The 18,450-nt window shown below is 42.9% G+C and overlaps 1 protein-coding gene and 1 long non-coding RNA gene across 2 annotated transcripts in view; one reads left to right on the top strand and one right to left on the bottom strand.

Annotated features, from left to right (window-relative positions):
* The window catches only part of LOC135547407 (unconventional myosin-XVI-like), a 161,978-nt gene that overhangs the window by 82,862 nt on the left and 60,666 nt on the right, over positions 1-18,450 (top strand). The window contains 7 exon segments of the mRNA XM_064976410.1: positions 688-759; positions 919-1,060; positions 3,311-3,383; positions 6,857-7,009; positions 7,228-7,428; positions 7,574-7,649; positions 9,904-10,091. Coding sequence (XP_064832482.1) covers positions 688-759; positions 919-1,060; positions 3,311-3,383; positions 6,857-7,009; positions 7,228-7,428; positions 7,574-7,649; positions 9,904-10,091 — 905 coding nt within the window.
* Positions 4,138-18,450, bottom strand: part of LOC135547408 (uncharacterized) — a 62,681-nt gene continuing 48,368 nt past the window's right edge. Inside the window, exon 3 of the long non-coding RNA XR_010456708.1 lies at positions 4,138-4,252. This is a non-coding gene — a long non-coding RNA (uncharacterized LOC135547408). The remainder of the gene's footprint in view (positions 4,253-18,450) is intronic.

The following is an 18,450-nucleotide window of genomic DNA, read 5'->3' as shown; positions in this document are numbered from 1 at the left end:
GGGATTTTTTTTTTTTAAGTTCATCCAACTCGGAATTCCATGTCGGAAACTCTGGAATCATTCTAGAGCTCCGACTTTCCGACCTGAAGATCACTGACGTTATGATTTGACCTTGTTTTTTCCTGAGCACCATCAGTACTAGTCAGAGTGTGACACGTCATATTTTAAACTGTTTTTGTCTCTCTGTCAGTGACTGAAGTTTAGGCTTGAACTGAGCTTGAACTTTAGACTTTCCACCCTCTCCCTGTGTCTGTTTTATGTTCTTCTATCACTTTACTTATTCACTTTCTCTTTTCTCTCTCTCTTACTCCTTTCCCCCCCCTTTTCTCTCTCTCTCTTACTCTTCCCCCCCTTTTCTCTCTCTCTCTTACTCTTTCCCCCCTTTTCTCTCTCTCTCTCTTACTCTCCCCCCCTTTTCTCTCTCTCTTACTCTTCCCCCCCTTTTCTCTCTCTCTCTTACTCTTCCCCCTTTTCTCTCTCTCTTACCCTTCCCCCCCTTTTCTCTCTCTCTCTTACTCTTTCACCCCTTTTCTCTATCTTTCTTACTCTTTTCCCCCTTTTCTCTCTCTCTCTTACTCTTCCCCCCCTTTTCTCTCTCTCTCTACTCTTTCCCCCTTTTTCTCTCTCTCTTACTCTTTTCCCCCCTTTTCTCTCTCTCTCTTACTCCCCCCCCTTCTCTCTCTCCAGTATCTGGAATGCTACAGGTGTGTTCTGATGACCTTAGTTCTGCCCTCACCTCAGATGTCCAATACTTCAAAGGTAATCACTCACCCTCTGTCCTCGACTTTTTCCCAAACATTTACTGACTTCACAATACAAACATGCTTCCCATCTGTAAGATGAAAATAGGATTTCTATGGTAACCGTTTGGATGTCAGACCCAGGTTACCATGGCATTTACCCTCTTGCTTCCTTCAGGTGATGTCATCACACGGCGTCACACGGTGGAGATGTCACAGCACTACAGAGACCAGCTGGCTAAAGCCCTGTACGGACGCCTCTTCAGCTACCTAGTCAACAACAGCAACTACTACCTACAGGGACAGGACGACAACATGGGGTAGGGCAATGTGTGTGTGTGTGTGTGTGTGTGTGTGTGTGTGTGTGTGTGTGTGTGTGTGTGTGTGTGTGTGTGTGTGTGTGTGTGTGTGTGTGTGTGTGTGTGTGTGTGTGTGTGTGTGTGTGTGTGTGTGTGTGTGTGTGTGTGTGTGTGCGCGCGTCTCTGTGCATGTGTATCACAGGCATGTACATTTTTAATTGTAAACACTACAAGGAATGAATTGGCAGCTAGCACAGATACCCATTAAAAACCTTCTGTCATATGTCCATCATCACAGACTCAGCAATAGCACATGCAAGCCTGTCAGAAACACAACACTGATACTATCACTCATAACATATCGTTTACACTGGAGAGTTGGAATAGTTTGCATTTTATGTACTAACACACGCAAAGTTGACTTAGAGACCACGCACACCCAGACACAGCGTAGAGGTGGAGGCCAGTGAATCCTTGATCTTGGTGTGTTGATATTTTTCAGCCTTATCGTCATGTTTGATAAGCACTATTATCTTCTGGAATGTGTTTTTTTGCATTGACCCTCTCACTCTCTCTCTCACACACGCATGCATGCACACACACACCAAAATATGCAATAATTAATATGCAGTCCCTTCGGAAAGTATTCAGACAACTTTACTTTTTCCACATTTTGCTACGTTACAGCCTTATTCTAAAATGGATTAAATAAAACTATTTCCTCATCAATCTACACACAATACCCCATAATGAAAAAGCAAAAACAATTATTTTGAAATTTTGGCAAATTTGTTTAAACTCAAAAACAGAAATACCTTATTTACATAAGTGTTCAGAACCTTTGCTACAGTATGAGACTCAAAATTGAGCTCAGGTGCATCTTGTTTCCATTGATCATCCTTGAGATGTTTCTACAACTTGATTGGAGTCCACCTGTGGTAAATTCAATTGATTGGACATGACTTGGAAAGCCACACACCTGTCTATATAAGGTCCCATAGTTGACAGTGAATGTCAGAGAAAAAACCATGTGGAAGGAATTGTCCGTAGAGCCCCGAGACAGGATTGTGTCGAGGCACAGATCTGGAGAAGGGTGCCAGTTGCCTTCATCATTCTTAAATGGAAGAAGTTTGGCGCCACCAAGACTCTTCCTATAGCTGATAGCCCAGCCATACTGAGCAATCAGGGGTGGAGGGCCTTGGTCAGGGAGGTGAACAATAACCCGATGGTCACTCTGACAGAGCTCCAGAGTTTCTCTGTGGGGATGGGGGAACCTTCCAGAAGGAAAACCATCTCTGCAGCACCACCAATCAAGCCTTTATGGTAGAGTGGCTAGACGGAAGCCACTCCTCCGTAAAAGGCACATGACAGCCCACTTGGAATTTGCTAATACTCTCAGACCATGAGAAACAAGATTCTCTGGTCTGATGAAACCAAGATTGAACGCTTTGGCCTGAATGTCAAGCTTTACATCTGCAGGAAACCTGGCACCATCACTACGGTGAAGCATGGTGGTGGAAGCATCATGCTGTGGGGATTGTTTTTTAGCGGGGGACTAGTCAGGATCGAGGGAAAGATGAACAGAGCAAAGTACAAAGAGATATTTGATGAAAACCTGCTCTAGAGAGCTCAGGACCTCAGACTTGGGGCGAAGGTTCTCCTACCAACAGGACAACGACCCACAGCCAAGACAACGCAGGAATGGCTTCGGGACAAGTCTCTGAATGTCCTTCAATGGCCCAGCCAGAGCCCAGACTTGAACCCGATCAAACATCTCTGGAGAGACCTGATAATAGCTGTGCGAGAATGAAAGAAACTATTCGAAAAAAAGGGGTGCCAAGCTTGTAGCGTCATACCTAAGAAGGCTCAAGACTGTAATCGCTACCAAAGGTGCTTCAACAAAGTACTGAGTAAAGGGTCTGAATACTTATGTAAATTCGATGTCAGTTTTTAGTTTTTTAAATATATTTTCAAAAAAATAAAAAACCTGTTTTTGCTTATTATTGGATATTGTGCGTAGATTGATCATCCATTTTAGAATAAGGCTGTATCATGACAAAATGTGGAAGACTTCAAGTTGTCTGAATAGTTTCTGAATGCACTGTAAATACTTCAGCGAACACACACACTTTTCCATTCATTCTAGCCACACCACTCCAAATCAAACATAGACACGAACAGGGACACACACCAACATGGCCTCTGAGGAGCTGTCACACTGTTTGTGAATTCCTTCTCTGATCGTTCCCCTCCTCCACACCTCTCCCAAAGAGACCCTGCTCTTGAGATTGGAATCCTGGACATATTTGGATTTGAGGAATTCCAGAGGAATGGATTTGAGCAGGTATGTTCATTTCGCAACACACACATTATGGATCTCCCCACCCCATATTATATGTGTGTTTCCACTCCTTCCAGTTGTATTGAGTCTTGTTCTATGGCACTAGTATGTCTGAGGTATTCTCAAGTCATAGACATAGTTCGAACATCAAGGCCAGACTGAGCTACGGTCATCTTTTCTGGCTGTGGAGAAGGTTTTAGAGGTATCAACCTGCTAACTATATAACAGGTCTAGGTTAAAACCCTTTGAGACCAGGACCACGGGGCAGTGTTTATTTTATGGTCCTCTGCAGCTCAGTTAGTAGAGCATGGTTCTTGCAAAAGCCAGGATAGTAGGTTTGATGACTGAAAGTTGCTTTGGATAAAAAAGCAGACACAATACCTTTTACTCTGTGTCTTTCTTTCAGCCATCTCTCTCTCCCTCTGTTCTTTCATTCATAAATATTGTGGTCTCTAGATCTTATGGACTTCTCCCCTGTACGAACAAGGATCAGAGAGTTTAGCTGGAAGTCTCTATATCTCTGTGTGTGTGTGTGTGTGTGTGTGTGTGTGTGTGTGTGTGTGTGTGTGTGTGTGTGTGTGTGTGTGTGTGTGTGTGTGTGTGTGTGTGTGTGTGTGGAATTGGTAAGATGTCAATTGTTTTTCTCTCAGGATGTTCTTTAATCCGAGCGGAACATTGGAGGTGTTCAAGGAAATAAGTGCTTACCCATGCTGCCCTCGGCTTTCCCACACTCCCCTTGGGACCACCCCTGATCAAACCGTGTGTGTGTGTGTGTGTGTTGGAAGTGGTAAGATGTCAATTGCTTTCCTCTCAGGATGTTCTTTAATCCGAGCGGAAGAGGGGGATTCACAGATCTAACCTGACAAGGGAATCTTAGAAAGAGAGAGAGAGAGAGAGAGAGAGAGAGAGAGAGAGAGAGAGAGAGAGAGAGAGAGAGAGAGAGAGAGAGAGAGAGAGAGAGAGAGAGAGAGAGAGAGAGAGAGAGAGAGAGAGAGAGAGAGAGAGAGAGAGAGAGAGAGAGATGGGTAGAGAGAGAGAGAGAGAGAGAGAGAGAGAGAGAGAGAGAGAGAGAGAGAGAGAGAGAGAGAGAGAGAGAGAGAGAGAGAGAGAGATGGAGAGAGAGAGAGAGAGAGAGAGAGAGAGAGAGAGAGAGAGAGGTATAGGAGAGATAGATGGGTAAAAATGGATGAAAGAAAGAGACTGTTAGACATTTATTGGGGATTAAACATCCCTCGTCCTCCATCCTCCCCCTCCTCCCCCATTCGACCCCTTCAGCCCCGTTCCTCCCTCATCCCTCCTTCCCCCAGTGTGTTTCATGTGTTCCAATGTTCAGGTCCATGTTTGAGGAGACCCTGTCTGTTATTGAAGACAACTAATCACTGGATTACACATTACACTCTGGAGAGATAGGGGAGGGGCAGGTGTCAACAAAACAAGCATGATAATTTCGTGTGCGCATGGCACACACACACACACACACACGATGCACACACAGATCAGGGTCATTAATGCGGCCTGGGCTTGTTAGAGTTTGTTCGTCAGAGCTGTATTGTACCTGCTCAGCATTTCCTTAATGAGCTCATGCTTTACAGACATCAACACCTGCTGAGACTGACTGACTGACTGACTGACTGACTGACTGACTGACGCTGTCATAGACAACTTAAAATACAATTCAAGTTCAAAGACCAAATCATATGTAAATTAAATATCCCACAATTTAATTATTTCTGATGTTTCTTACATGTCATTGTGATATCCAATACATGTTAAAGGGGAATGGAAGTATTTTACAATCTAAACAAACCATAAATACATGTTCTGGGTGTTTGTCATATAAAAATAGCATCTTTGCATAACTTTGAATATTTTTATTTTGGATCCAATGCTTATTTGGGACTGGGCGCCACCATTAAAATTGGCATGGTAACGACACGAGCTGCAACTTCATGGACTGGACAGAAATATGTGGCACTTTGATTCGTGATTGCTTAAAGTAAGGGGAGTGACAGCTCTCCCATCCCAATATTAAGCAAATGAACTATGAAAATCAAGAGATATTTGCATTGAACCCTTAATGCCCATTGTGCAATATACAAGTAGCTGCCAAAATAATGAAAACACGTGAATAAATGTGGGATACAAAGTATATTGAAAGCAGGTGCTTCAACACAGGTGTGGTTCCTGAGTTAATTCAGCAATTAACATCCCATCATGCTTAGAGTCATGTATAAAAATGCTGGGCAGGCCATTATTTTGGCTACTATGGCTATGCCCCCGTAGGAGGGTTATGCCCCTATCCACAGGGCAGGAGTGGTCCCTGAATGGTTTGATGAGCATGAAAACAATGTAAACCATATGCCATGGCCTCTCAGTCACCAGATCTCAACCCAATTGAACTCTTCTGGGAGATTTGGGAGCATTGCCTGAGATAGTGTTTTCTACCACCCATCAACAAAACACCAAATTATGTAATTTCTCATGGAAGAATGGTGTCACATCCCTCCAATAGAGTTTCAGATACTTGTAGAATCTATGCTGAGGTGCATTGAAGCTGTTCTGGCTCAACACCCTATTAAGACACTTTATGTTGGTGTTTCCTTTATTTTGGCAGTTACCTGTAGCTAAGCCCTGTTATTAAACTTCTAAGTAAACAATGGCACATTTTATTATAGCAGTACAGTAGCTACAGTAAGCTATAGACATATAGCTGGCTCTTGGCTCTGGATTGGGGGCTCCATATCATGGAGAGGAGGCAGAGCTTTAAAGTGGCAATCAGCAGTACAATAACACAGCATTCTTCCCACCCATATTTCAGTAAAACCTGAGGGATGGGGCTCGAGAAATGTAACCACCCTCAGATTCATAGACAGAGCTATGGATGCAACGAATCCATGATATCAAAATTATATTTTTAACCATGTTCTGAGGTTACATTTACTTTGTTTACAAACGTTGGAGTAAAACAAGCTTATATTTTGGGTTCTGATTGGGTAAGGAAGTTAAACGAAGCTCAAGAGGCATTTCTAAGTTATATTCTTCAAGAATAAATGGGAACATATACATTATTTATAAGTCTGAAAATAGAAATAAAACTGCTCCTTTAATCTTATTATTATTATTTCTCAACTCTTAAAGTTCACTGTTTTATTACATTTTTAACCAAAGTATTCATGAGGGTTTGAGATAGGCATGTGAGCAGTGCAGGAAGTGCTGGTGAGCCATTTGTGGGGATAGTATATGCCTATATATCGTTGCGTAGTAGCCTAGGCCTATGGTGAAACCATTGTTTAGGACATTAGGCTTACATGTTACTTTAGCCCTTATCAGACGGCATGAGTTTTACTGAGGGAGGTCGGGTAATGTAATTATGTGTACAAGCACAAAGCACCACATCTGTCATTTTAGTCCCGTGTGAATTTGCCACACACCATTTACTTGCATGTTAACTTGTGTGTGTGTGTGTGTGTTCCCAGCTGTGTGTGAACATGACCAACGAGCGTGTGAGGCTGTATGTCTCCGAGGTGCTGTTCCAGCAGGAGCAGGCCGAGTGTCTACAGGAGGCCGTCGCCATGGAGACGCTCCGGTCACCTGGCAACCAGCCTGCCATTCTAGACTTTTTCTTCCAGGTAATGTTTTGTTGTCTGCGGTCTCCACCTGCCTCTTTAAGAACTGTGATAACCCCTATAAAAAGAACACATATCTCATTCTATAAAAGGCTTTGGTTTTGAGTGTGGTTATATAGATTTTGAGGTACAAAGATCAGGTTACCCTGCGTCAGGGCACAGTATACCGTGGTTCTATCTATTCTATATCTGTCTGTGACCCCTGTCCTCCATCTTTCCAGAAGCCTCAAGGTCTGCTGTCTGTGATGGATGAGGAGAGTCAGTCGCTGAGGCCTACAGAACAGACGCTCTACAAGAGACTACAGACACACCTCGACAACACACCCACACACGGCATCTCCCTGACAACCAAGGACGGCAATGGAAACCCCCCACCCATAGACCAGGGTCCTGCCTTCACTGTGAAACACTACGCAGGCCAAGTGAGTAGGTGTTCGCTCACAGACACACACGCGCGCACATGCACACAGCAACACACTCACATACAATGTACACCAGGTGAGTGAATCTGACATTTTAAAGGTGTACCTTTAACATGTTGTTGTATATTTGTTCTCTGATTGGTAGATGGCCTATGACCTCACAGGATCCCTGGTGAAGAACAAGGACTCCCTCCCCCAAAACCTGCTACTGGTTCTGAAGTGTAAGTATCACTAAATATACACACACAGACGGATCGTTCCATTTAATTTCGATACATTTTTGACTGCACGCCTTTTGATATTAAGAAACCTTGACCATTTTGCGTACCCCACCCTACCATGAGACAGTCATGTCGTCATCTCTGAAAAAGAGTTTAATATAATTTGAAAGCTTACAAACAGGGTTGTCAAAATGTTTTATTATTTCTTGGAAAAAAACGTTTTAAAATTAAAATGGTAATTTCTTTACCTTTAGCATATATTAACTAAACATGAATAAACTGTAGCTTGGACCCTATTTCACGTCATCTGAGGTGTTTGTGTTGTGACGTGAGTGGAAATATCCATTGTTTTAAATGAAACTGTCAATCTTTCATAGGAAACCTATTGAAATCATAGAGATATAAATAATAGAATAGGCATTCCAATTCAAGATGTCATTCGATGGTGATTGGACTGGTGGCCATCTTCCTGATAGTAATTGAAATGTATAAATTCAATTGGATTTCAATGGTGTACCAGCTAAATTGTACTGGTTTGAAGGGATAGGTTCATTACAAAATGATCTTTCTATGATTGAAATGACATTCACCCTGATTTCAAAAGAATGCTGTGTCTCAACCGATGACAGGCAAAACACAAACACCTCAGATAATGTAAAGTAGGGTCTAAGCTACAACATATGAGAAAACATTGAGTTGACACGTTTTTAGGTAAAACATTGAATACTTTTTTTCAATAAATAATCAAATAGTTTGACACTTCTGTTTGTAAGGATAATATAATATCAAACTCAACCATTTGATCTCTTCCAGTGATGAAGACATGGATGTCTCATGCTAGGATGGGGGATGCCAAATGGATCCCCTTTGAGCACCTTTATCTCCTGAAGGTTTTGTCATTCAGGTCCAAAAAAGGCACTTTCTGACCACTTCTTCCATGAGCAAACATGTCTGGAAGGGTGCTGTCAGAAAGTGATTGAATTCATACAGAACGACCCAAACACAGCAGTAGTGGGTATATAGTCTATTGAGCATGGCCAGACGTGTGCTGGTGTAGTTGTGAGCCAAGCATAGCAGGACACAGGCAGACTTTGTGTCAGAGCCAGGAGCAGCTAGCTTAGCGTCTCTAGGGCTAATTACTGTGGTTTGCTGTAATTTACATGATGTGCCTAATCAGGCTACCCCTTCAGAGTTGGCTTTTTGTACCTCTCTTTGACCCTCTCTCTTGCTTTTGTTCCTTTGTGCACATACACACAATGTACACACATAAAGATACACATGCACACACATTATGATATACACACACACACCTTCCTGTTTCACTCCTTTTGGACAGAAACATACATACCCACAAACACTTCCAGCTCAGATAATATGATATTAACTTCAGGCGGCCAGTTGCACCTTAATTGGGGAGGACGGGCTCATAGTAACGGCTGGAACGGAATACGTGGAATGGTACCGAATACATCAAAGACATGGTTTCTATGTGTTTGATACCATTCCATTTACTCCATTGCAGCCATTATTATTAGCTGTCCTCCCTTCAGCATCCTCCTGTGGATACATCTCAGCCCCTCCTTCCATTCATTTCCTATATACCAAAGAATAAAGGTACGTTTAGACTGAAGGGTGTGTGAGGGTGGGCTGAGCTGTATGTATGGAGAGTGCCTTGTGGGCCTCAGGAGTCAGGTGGTGGGGTTGAAGGGGGATTATGATTACATAAATGAAGAGACAATTACCTCTGGAGCCCACAGTCATTACTCCCTACAACCAGTCTAGGACTCTTGTTTATTTTTCCTTTCAAGATCTCTCTCTTCTCTCTCTCTCTCTCTCTCTCTCTCTCTCTCTCTCTCTCACCACCACACACCACACACACTCCCCTCCCACACACACAAGCCTCTCTCAAAGATCTCATTGTTTTCCAGGGCTGCTTCACGTGTTCTTTGGCAGCATGCTCAGCCTACTCTCTTATGGACCTGATTGTTTACATGGCTATTATTGCTACATTGCCTCCCCCTCACTTCTCCTCTTTCCTTCCTTCCTTCTAACCATCCTTCTCCTCTTAATCCCCTCATGTCTACTGTCTGCTCCTCTCTCTCTCTCTTTCTCTCTCTCTCTCCTTCCTCCTCTCCTGCTCCTGCTGATCCTCTCCTCCAATCAATGCTCTCCAATTGTCTTCCTCCCTCCTTCCTCTCTACTCCCTTCCCTCCCTCCCTCTCTCTCTCTCTCTCTCTGTGATTCCCCTGTAAAGCCAGTGAGAGTGTGTTGGTGCAGCAGTTGTTCCAGTCCAAGCTGACCCAGACTGGGTCTCTGGTACCGGGCATGGCCAGGATGGCTCTGAGAGGGCCCAAAGCAGCACTTCTCCTCAACAGGATGTCATCCCCCTCCACCCTGACCCCCGCAGGCCGCGAGCCTCGGAGGTGCCTGGACCTCACCAAGGTACTGGACAATGGCTGGTAAACCATATACTGTGTAGCATACCGTACCTCATACACTCACCAAGGTATGGAGAACTAAGTGGCATAACCATCACCTTAGCGAGTCACTCAGAGTGTATGCTATACAGTACATGTCATATGGTACATTAGCCTCGTTGCTCCGGGAGACCGGTACACATTGGGCTCCTGTCACTGAAAATAGCGTCCGTATCCCCAAAAACATATTCACCAGCCCTCCTGTATATCTATTTCCAATAAACATTTCCCATCACCGAAGGTATATGTATAATCAGGAAATGCCTTACCAGTTGGTATGGGTAAAAATATGTGTGAAAATAAATGTTTTCCAGAGTTTACCAAATTCACTCCGCATCTCCCTAAAGGTGCTCGGGCATCTGAGATCACACGGTAACCTCACATGGGAACTACTACGGAGTAGTGTGTTTGTGGGTATCTGTGTTTCTGTCCAAAAGGAGAGAAACAGAAATGTATGTGTATATCTCATTTAATAACCTGTATCGACTGGTAAGGCATTCCAGATAATAGATTCTCCTTCGGTGACGGAAACAGGTACACCAGAGGCCTGGTAAATATGTTTTCGGGGATATGGGATGTAGTCTTCAGCGTCAGGAGCAAAGAGGCTAACGTAACATATGACACGTACTGTGTAGCATACCATATGCAGACATTAAACAAGAGGGTGATACCCCTAACTCATGAGTCATAACTAAACCACAACCTATCCAAACAGTCAGTATGGTATTCAGACCCCAATAAAGTACCACAATCAGTGTGGTAATACATATAAATAGATGCTGTGTTCACCGTCATGATCAATAGAAATGACAGACAGCTCAAAGCATCCCTCTTCAGAACACTCTAAATATGGGCACCCCCCCCCCCCCCCACACACACACACACACATGTTGATTGGTGGTTAAGGGAGGTGGGAATCACCAATGGGGAAAGCAGGCTGTGTCCATGTCTGTGACGCACTTAGTCGGAAACTGGGTGTTCTGATTGGAGAAGCAGCAGCCAGGAGCAGAGGACTGATGGAAAAGCAAAGAGTGTGTGTTTGGAAAACATTTTTCCCAAATTAGGCCACTTCCCACCATACTGTTAAATATAGACCTCTGGGAATAGCTTTGTTTGTCCTGTACTGCCAGCTGATAAGAGGAAATGTACACACACACACACACACACACACACACACACACACACACACACACACACACACACACACACACACACAAGTACTGTATGTGGTAAGATAGTGTCATCATAAATGTTTCTCATGACATTTTAAGGGTTCACAAACCACACACCCTTCTGCTATAAAACATTGTGTTCTCACAATTATGCTAGATTTCATAACTTCAGCTAGAACATCGTTTCCCAAACTTGGAGTAAAAATGTGCTTAACAATTCACATAATAGGTTGCATGGACACACCCTGTGTGCAATAATAGTGTTTAACATGATTTTTGAATGACTACCTCATCTCTGTACAATACAATTAATTATCTGTAAGGACCCTCAGTTGAGCAGTGAATTTCAAAAAACAGATTCAACCACAAAGACTGGGAAATGAATTCAACTTTCAGCAGGACAATAATCTAAAACACAAGGCCACATCTATGCTGGAGTATCTACGCCGGAGTTGCTTACCACGAAGATAGTGAATCAAATCAAAATTAAATAAAATTGTATTGGTCACACATACGCATAGTTAGCAGATGTTATTGTGAGTGTAGTGAAATGCTTACACTTCTAGATCCGACAGGGCAGCAGCTAATATCTAACAATTCTACAACAAAACCTAATATCTAACAGCTAATATCTAACAATTCCACAACAAAACCTAATATCTAACAGCTAATATCTAACAAATTCCACAACAAAATCTAATACACACAATCTAGTAAAGGAAAGGGATGAGATTATATAAGTATAACACATCCGGATCAGCAGTGACAGAGCGTCTACGGTGGAATAGATAGTGAAGGACACAGTATACAGTATATACATATGAGATATGTAACATTCTTAAAATGACATTATCAAAGTGACTAGTGTTCCATTTATTAAAGTGGCCAATGATATCAAGTCTGAGGGTAGGCAGCCACCTCTCTGTGCTCGTGTTGGCTGTTTAACAATCTGATGGCCTTGAGATAGAAGCTGTTTTTCAATCTCTCTTTCCCAGCTTTGATTCACCTGTACTGACCTCGCCTTCTGGATGGAAGCGGGGTGAACAGGTAATGGCTCGGGTGGTTATTGTCCTTGATGATCTTTTTTGCCTTCCTGTGACGTCGGGTGTTGTAGGTGTCCTGGAGGGCAGGTAGTTTGCCCCCGGTGATGTGTTGTGCAGACCGCAGATGCACAGGGAGGGGTCGAGACCCAGGGTCTCAAGCTTAATGATGAGTTTGGAGGGTACTATGGTGTTGAATGCTGAGCTGTAGTCAATGAACAGCATTCTTACAAAAGGTTTTCCTCTTATCCAGATGGGATAGGGCAGTGTGCAGTGTGATTGCGATTGAATCGTCTGTGGACCTATTGGGGTGGTATGCAAATTGGAGAGGGTCTATGGTGACAGGTAGGGTGGAGGTGATAAGATCCTTGACTAGTTTCTCAAAGCACTTCATGATGACAGAAGTGAATGCTACGGGGCGATGGTCATTTAATTCAGTTACCTTATCTTTCTTGGGAACAGGAACAATGGTGGCCATCTTGAATCATGTGGGGACAGCAGACTGGGATAGGGATTGATTGAATATGTCCGCAAACACACCAGCCAGTTGGTCTGCGCATGCTCTGAGGACGCACATAGAGATGCCATCTGGGCCGGAAGCCTTGTGATGGTTAGCACATTTAAATGTTTTACTCAAGTTGGCCACGGAGAAGGAGAGCCCGATCTTTGGTAGCGGGCCTTGTTGGTGGCACTGTGTTTTCCTCAAAGCGCTCAAAAAAGTTGTTTAATTTGTCTTTGAGCAAGACATCGATGTCTGCGACAGGGTTGGTTTTCTTTTTGTAATCCGTGATTGTCTGTAGACCATGCCACATACGTTCATGTTTGAGCCGTTGAATTGCGACTCCACTTTGTGCTTTGCTTGTTTGATTGCCTTACGGAGGGAATAACTACACTGTTTGTATTCGACCATATTTCCAGTCAACTTGCCCTAATAAATGTGGCGGTAAGTGCTTTCAGTTTTGAGCGAATGCTGCCATCAATCCGTGGTTTCTGCTTAGGGAAGGTTTTAATAGTCACAGTGGGTACAACATCTCCTATACACTGCCTTATAAACTCACTCACCGAGTCAGCGTATACATCAATGTTATTGTGTGAGGCTACCCTGAAGATATCCCAGTCCACATGATCAAAGCAATCTTGAAGTATGGAATCCGATTGGTTGGATAGACCGAAGCACTGCACTTCCTGTATTAGTTTCTGCCAATAGGAGGGGAGCAACAAGATGGAGTCATGGTCAGATTTGCCAAAAGGAGTGCGGGGGAGGGCCTTGTATGCATCACGGAAGTTAGAGTAGCAGTGGTTGAGTGTGTTACTTGCTCGGGGACTGCAATCGATATACTGACAGAATTTAGGTAGCCTTGTTCTCAGATTAGCTTTGTTAAAATCCCCAGCTACATTAAATGCAGTCTCGGGATGTATGGTTTCCAGTTTGCATAAAGACTAGTGATGTTCCTTGATTACCGTCTCGGTATCCTCTTGCAGGGGGATATACGCAGCTGTGACAATAACAGAGGAGAGTTCTCTTGGGAGATAATACGGTCGGCATTTGATTGTGAGGAATTCTAGGTCAGGTGAACAAAAGGACTTGAGTTCTTGTATGTTGTTACAATTACATCATGAGCCGTTAATCATGAAACATACACCCCCGCCCTTCTTGTTACCAGAGAGATATTTGTTCCTGTCGGCATGATGCACTTAAAATCCCATTGGATGTACAGCATGTCCCCAGCTAGCAATGGCTCCGTGGAAACAGAGTATGTTACAATCCCGGATATCTCTTTGGAAAGCAACTCTTGCTCTAATTTCGTCGACTTTGTTAACTAGGGACTGGACATTAGTGTGTAATATACTTGGAAGTGGTGGGTGATGTGCGCGCATCCGGAGCCTCACTAGAAGACCACTCCGGAACCCTCTCCTCCGACAGTGTTGTTTTGGGTCGGCCTCTGGAATCAGTTCAAATGACCTGGGAGGTGCAGACAAAGAATCTGCTTTGGGAAAGTTGTATTCCTGGTTGTAGTGCTGGTTGTGCTGGTAAGTTGACGTCTCACTGATACCCAATAGTTCTTCCCACCTGTATGTAATAACACTTAAGGCTTTCTGGGCTAACAATGTAAGAAGTAATATATATAAAAAAATACTGCACAGTTTCCTAAGGACTTGAAGCGAAGCTGCCACCTCTATCGGCGTCATCTTGCCGAGTTACAGTTTTGACTTAATCTACTTGAAAATGTATTTCAAGACTTTAAAATGGTTGTCTAGCAATGATCAACAACCAATTTGACAGAGCTTAAAGAGTGATGAAAAGAATAAGAGGCAAATGTTGCACAATCCATGTGTGGAAAGCTCTTAGCCTCTCTGGGATATGTGGGACGCTAGCATCCCACCTGGCCAAAAGTCAGGGAAAATGCAGATCGCCAAATTCAAATAAATTACTATAAAAATCTAACTTTCATTAAATCACACATGCAAGATAGCAAATTAAAGCTACACTTGTTGTGAATCGAGCCAGCATGTCAGATTTCAAAAAGGCTTTTTGTCTAAAGCAAACGATGCTATTATCTGAGGATAGCACCTCTGTAAACAAAGAGAGAAACCATATTTCAACCCTGCAGGCGTGACACAAAACGCAGAAATAAAAATATAATTAATACCTTACCTTTGACGAGCTTCTTTTCTTGGCACTCCAAATATGTCCCATAAACATCACAAATGGTCCTTTTGTTCGATTAATTCCGTCGATATATATCCAAAATGTCAATTTATTTGGCGCGTTTGATCCAGAAAAACACCGGTTCTAACTTGCGCAACGTGACTACAAAATATCTCAAAAGTTACCTGTAAACTTTGCCGAAACATTTCAAACAACTTTTGTAATACAACTTTAGGTATTTTTTACGTAAATAATCTATAAAATTGATGACGGGATGATCTGTGTTCAATACAGGAAGAAAACAACCTGTAGCATGCTTTCTGGTCACGCGCCTCTATCTAACACTTCTAGTACACTTCAAGTGACCCTCGTTCAAGATGGCCATACTTCTTCATTACACAAAGGAATAACCTCAACCAATTTCTAAAGACTGTTGACATCCAGTGGAAGAGATAAGAACTGCAAGAAGATCCCTTAGAAATCTGGATTCCCAATGAGTGACCTAAAAAAAAAATCTCAATGGTTTGTCCTCTGGGTTTCGCCTGCCAAATAAGTTCTGTTATACTCACAGACATGATTCAAACAGTTTTAGAAACTTCAGAGTGTTTTCTATCCAAATCTACTGATCATATGCATATCTTATCTTCTGAGGATGAGTAGCAGGCAGTTGAATTTGGGCAAGCATTTCATCCGGACGTGAAAATACTGCCCAGAAAGACACCTGTAATCGCTGCCAATGTGCTTTTACAAAGTATTGACTCAGGAGTGTGAATATTTACAGTGCCAGTCAAAAGTTTGGACACACCTACCCATTCAAGGACTTTTCTTAATTTTTACTATATTCTACATTGTATAATAATAGTGAAGACTTCCACTATGAAATAACACATATGGAATCATGTAGTAACCTAAAAGTGTTAAACAAATCAAAATACATTTTATATTTCAAATTCTTTGACTTGATGACAGCTTTGCACACTCTTGGCATTCTCTCGACCAGCTTCATGAGGTAGTCACCTGGAATGCATTTAAATTAACAGGTGTGCCTTGTTAAAAGTACATTTGTGGAACTCATGCCCTTCTTAGTGCATTTGAGCCAGTTGTGTTCTGACAAGGTAGGGGTGGTATACAGAAGATAGCCCTTTTTGGTAGAAGACCATATTATGCCAAGAACAGCTCAAATAAACAAAGAGAAACGACTGTCCATCATTACATTAAGACATGAATCAGTCAATCTGGAAAATTTCAAGAACTGAGCGCAGTCTCAAGTCAAATCAAATTGTATTTGTCACATGAACCGAATACAATAGGTATAGATAGACCTTTTCAGTGAAATGCTTACTTACAAGCCCTTAACCAACAATGCATTTTTAAGTTTAAAAAATAAATAAATTAAAGAGCAACAGTAAAATAACTGTACCGAGGCTATCTATATACAGGGGGTACCGGTACAGAGTCAATGTGTGAGGGCACAGGTTAGTTAAGGTAATATTTAAAGGTAGATTTAAAGTGACTATGCATAATTATTAAACAGAGAGTGGCAGCATGGTAAAATAGGGGGAGGGTGTCTTTGGCCATTTTTAGGGCCTTCCTCTTACCCCGTCTGGTATAGAGGTCCTGGATGGCAGGAAGCTTGGCCCCAGTGATGTACTGGGCCGTACGCACTACCCTCCGTAGTGCCTTGCGGTCGGAGGCCGAGCAGTTGCCATACAAGTCAGTGATGCAACCAGTCAGGATGCTCTCGATTGGGCAGCTGTAGAACATTTTGAGGATCGGAGGACCCATGTCACATCTTTTCAGTCTCCTGAGGGGAATAGGTTTTGTCGTGCCCTCTTGCCAACTGTTTTGGTGTGCTTGGACCATGTTAGTTTGTTGGTGATGTGGACACCAAGGATCTTGAAGCTCTTAACCTGCTCCACTGCAGCCCCGTCGATGAGAATGGGGGTGTGCTCGGTCCTTTTTTTCCTGTAGTCCACAATCATCTTCTTTGTCTTGATGACCTTGAGGGAGAGGTTGTTGTCCTGGCACCACACAGCAAGGTCTCTGACCTCCTCCCTATAGGCTGTCTCGTCGTTGGCGGTGATCAGGCCTACCACTGTTGTGTCATCGGCAAATGTAATGATGGTGTTGGAGTCGTACCTGGCTGTGCAGTCATGAGTGAACAGGGAGTACAGTAGGGGACGCACCTCTGAGGGGCCCCTTTGTTGAGGATCAGTGTGGCGGATTTGTTGTTACTTACTCTTACCACCTGGAGGCAGCCCGTCAGGAAGTCCAGGATCCAGTTGCAGAGGCAGGTGTTTAGTCCCAGGGTCCTTAGCTTATTGATGAGCTTTGAGGGCACTATGGTGAGCTATAGTCAATGGATAGCATTCTCAGATAGGTGTTCCTTTTGTCCAGGTGGGAAAGGGCAGTGTGGAGTGTGCTTTTTTTTTCAAAAACAAGGACATTTCTACGTGACCCCAAACTTTTGAACAGTAGTGTATATGTTTTCGCTGTTTCCTCTTTGTTATGGGGTCAAAAAGATTGGAGAAGTGGTTAATCCATACATCTCCATTTTGGATTGATAGCTCTTCATGTTGTTGTTTAGTGTGTTCCAATATTCCCAGAAGTGGTTAGAATCTATGGATTCTTCAATTACATTGAGCTGATTTCTGACTTGCTGTTCTTTGTTTTTCCTTAGTTTATTTCTGTACTCTTTGTGTTTCACCATAGTGAAGGCATAGGCTCAGGTTCTCTGTCTGTGTTTTTGGTTGAATAGGTTTCTCAATTTCTTCCTTAGGTTTTTGCATTCTTCATCAAACCCTTTTTCATTGTTATTAATTTTCTTAGGTTTGTCTGATTGAAATGTTTAGATTTGATAAAGGAAGCAGAGAGGTCAAATATACTGATTAAGCTTCCTACAGCCAAGTTTCCACCTTCACTATTGCAGTGAAACATTTTGTCAAGGAAGTTGTCTAAAAGGAATCTGTTGTTGGCTAATTGTTTTGTGTTAGATTTCTACACTACTTTCCTTCCATCTACAGCATTTCTTAATAGTATGCAGTTTGTTCAGCTTTTATACCTCGTGATTGAATATTGCTCTGTTCAAGTAGGCTGTGATTTTGCTGTGATCTGATAACGGTGTCAGTGGGCTGACTGTGAAGGCTCTGAGAGACTCTGGGTTGAGGTCATTGATAAAGGATTCTACAGTACTGCTGCAAGAGATGAGCTGTGGGTGTAACACCACAGCAGTCCCCTCAAAGCCTACCATTGACTATGTACAGTACAGATCCAGCGTGCGACACAGACGCTTTTTGTTGTTGTTGTAAGTTTTTTTTAAAGTTGTGCCTAGGGGGCCATATTGGGGAGTGTATTGCTGTCACCTTCAGGTAGGTGTGTCCCCTTGCATGCTAAGGGTGTCAGATTCTGGCGTTTAGTTTGCAACAGACTAGTACATGTCCCTAGGTCTGGAAATGATTGATC

This window comes from Oncorhynchus masou, chromosome 10 (genome assembly GCF_036934945.1).
Source record: "Oncorhynchus masou masou isolate Uvic2021 chromosome 10, UVic_Omas_1.1, whole genome shotgun sequence".
NCBI classification, from domain to species: Eukaryota; Metazoa; Chordata; class Actinopteri; order Salmoniformes; family Salmonidae; genus Oncorhynchus; species Oncorhynchus masou.
This window is presented reverse-complemented; position numbering and strand designations above follow the sequence as displayed.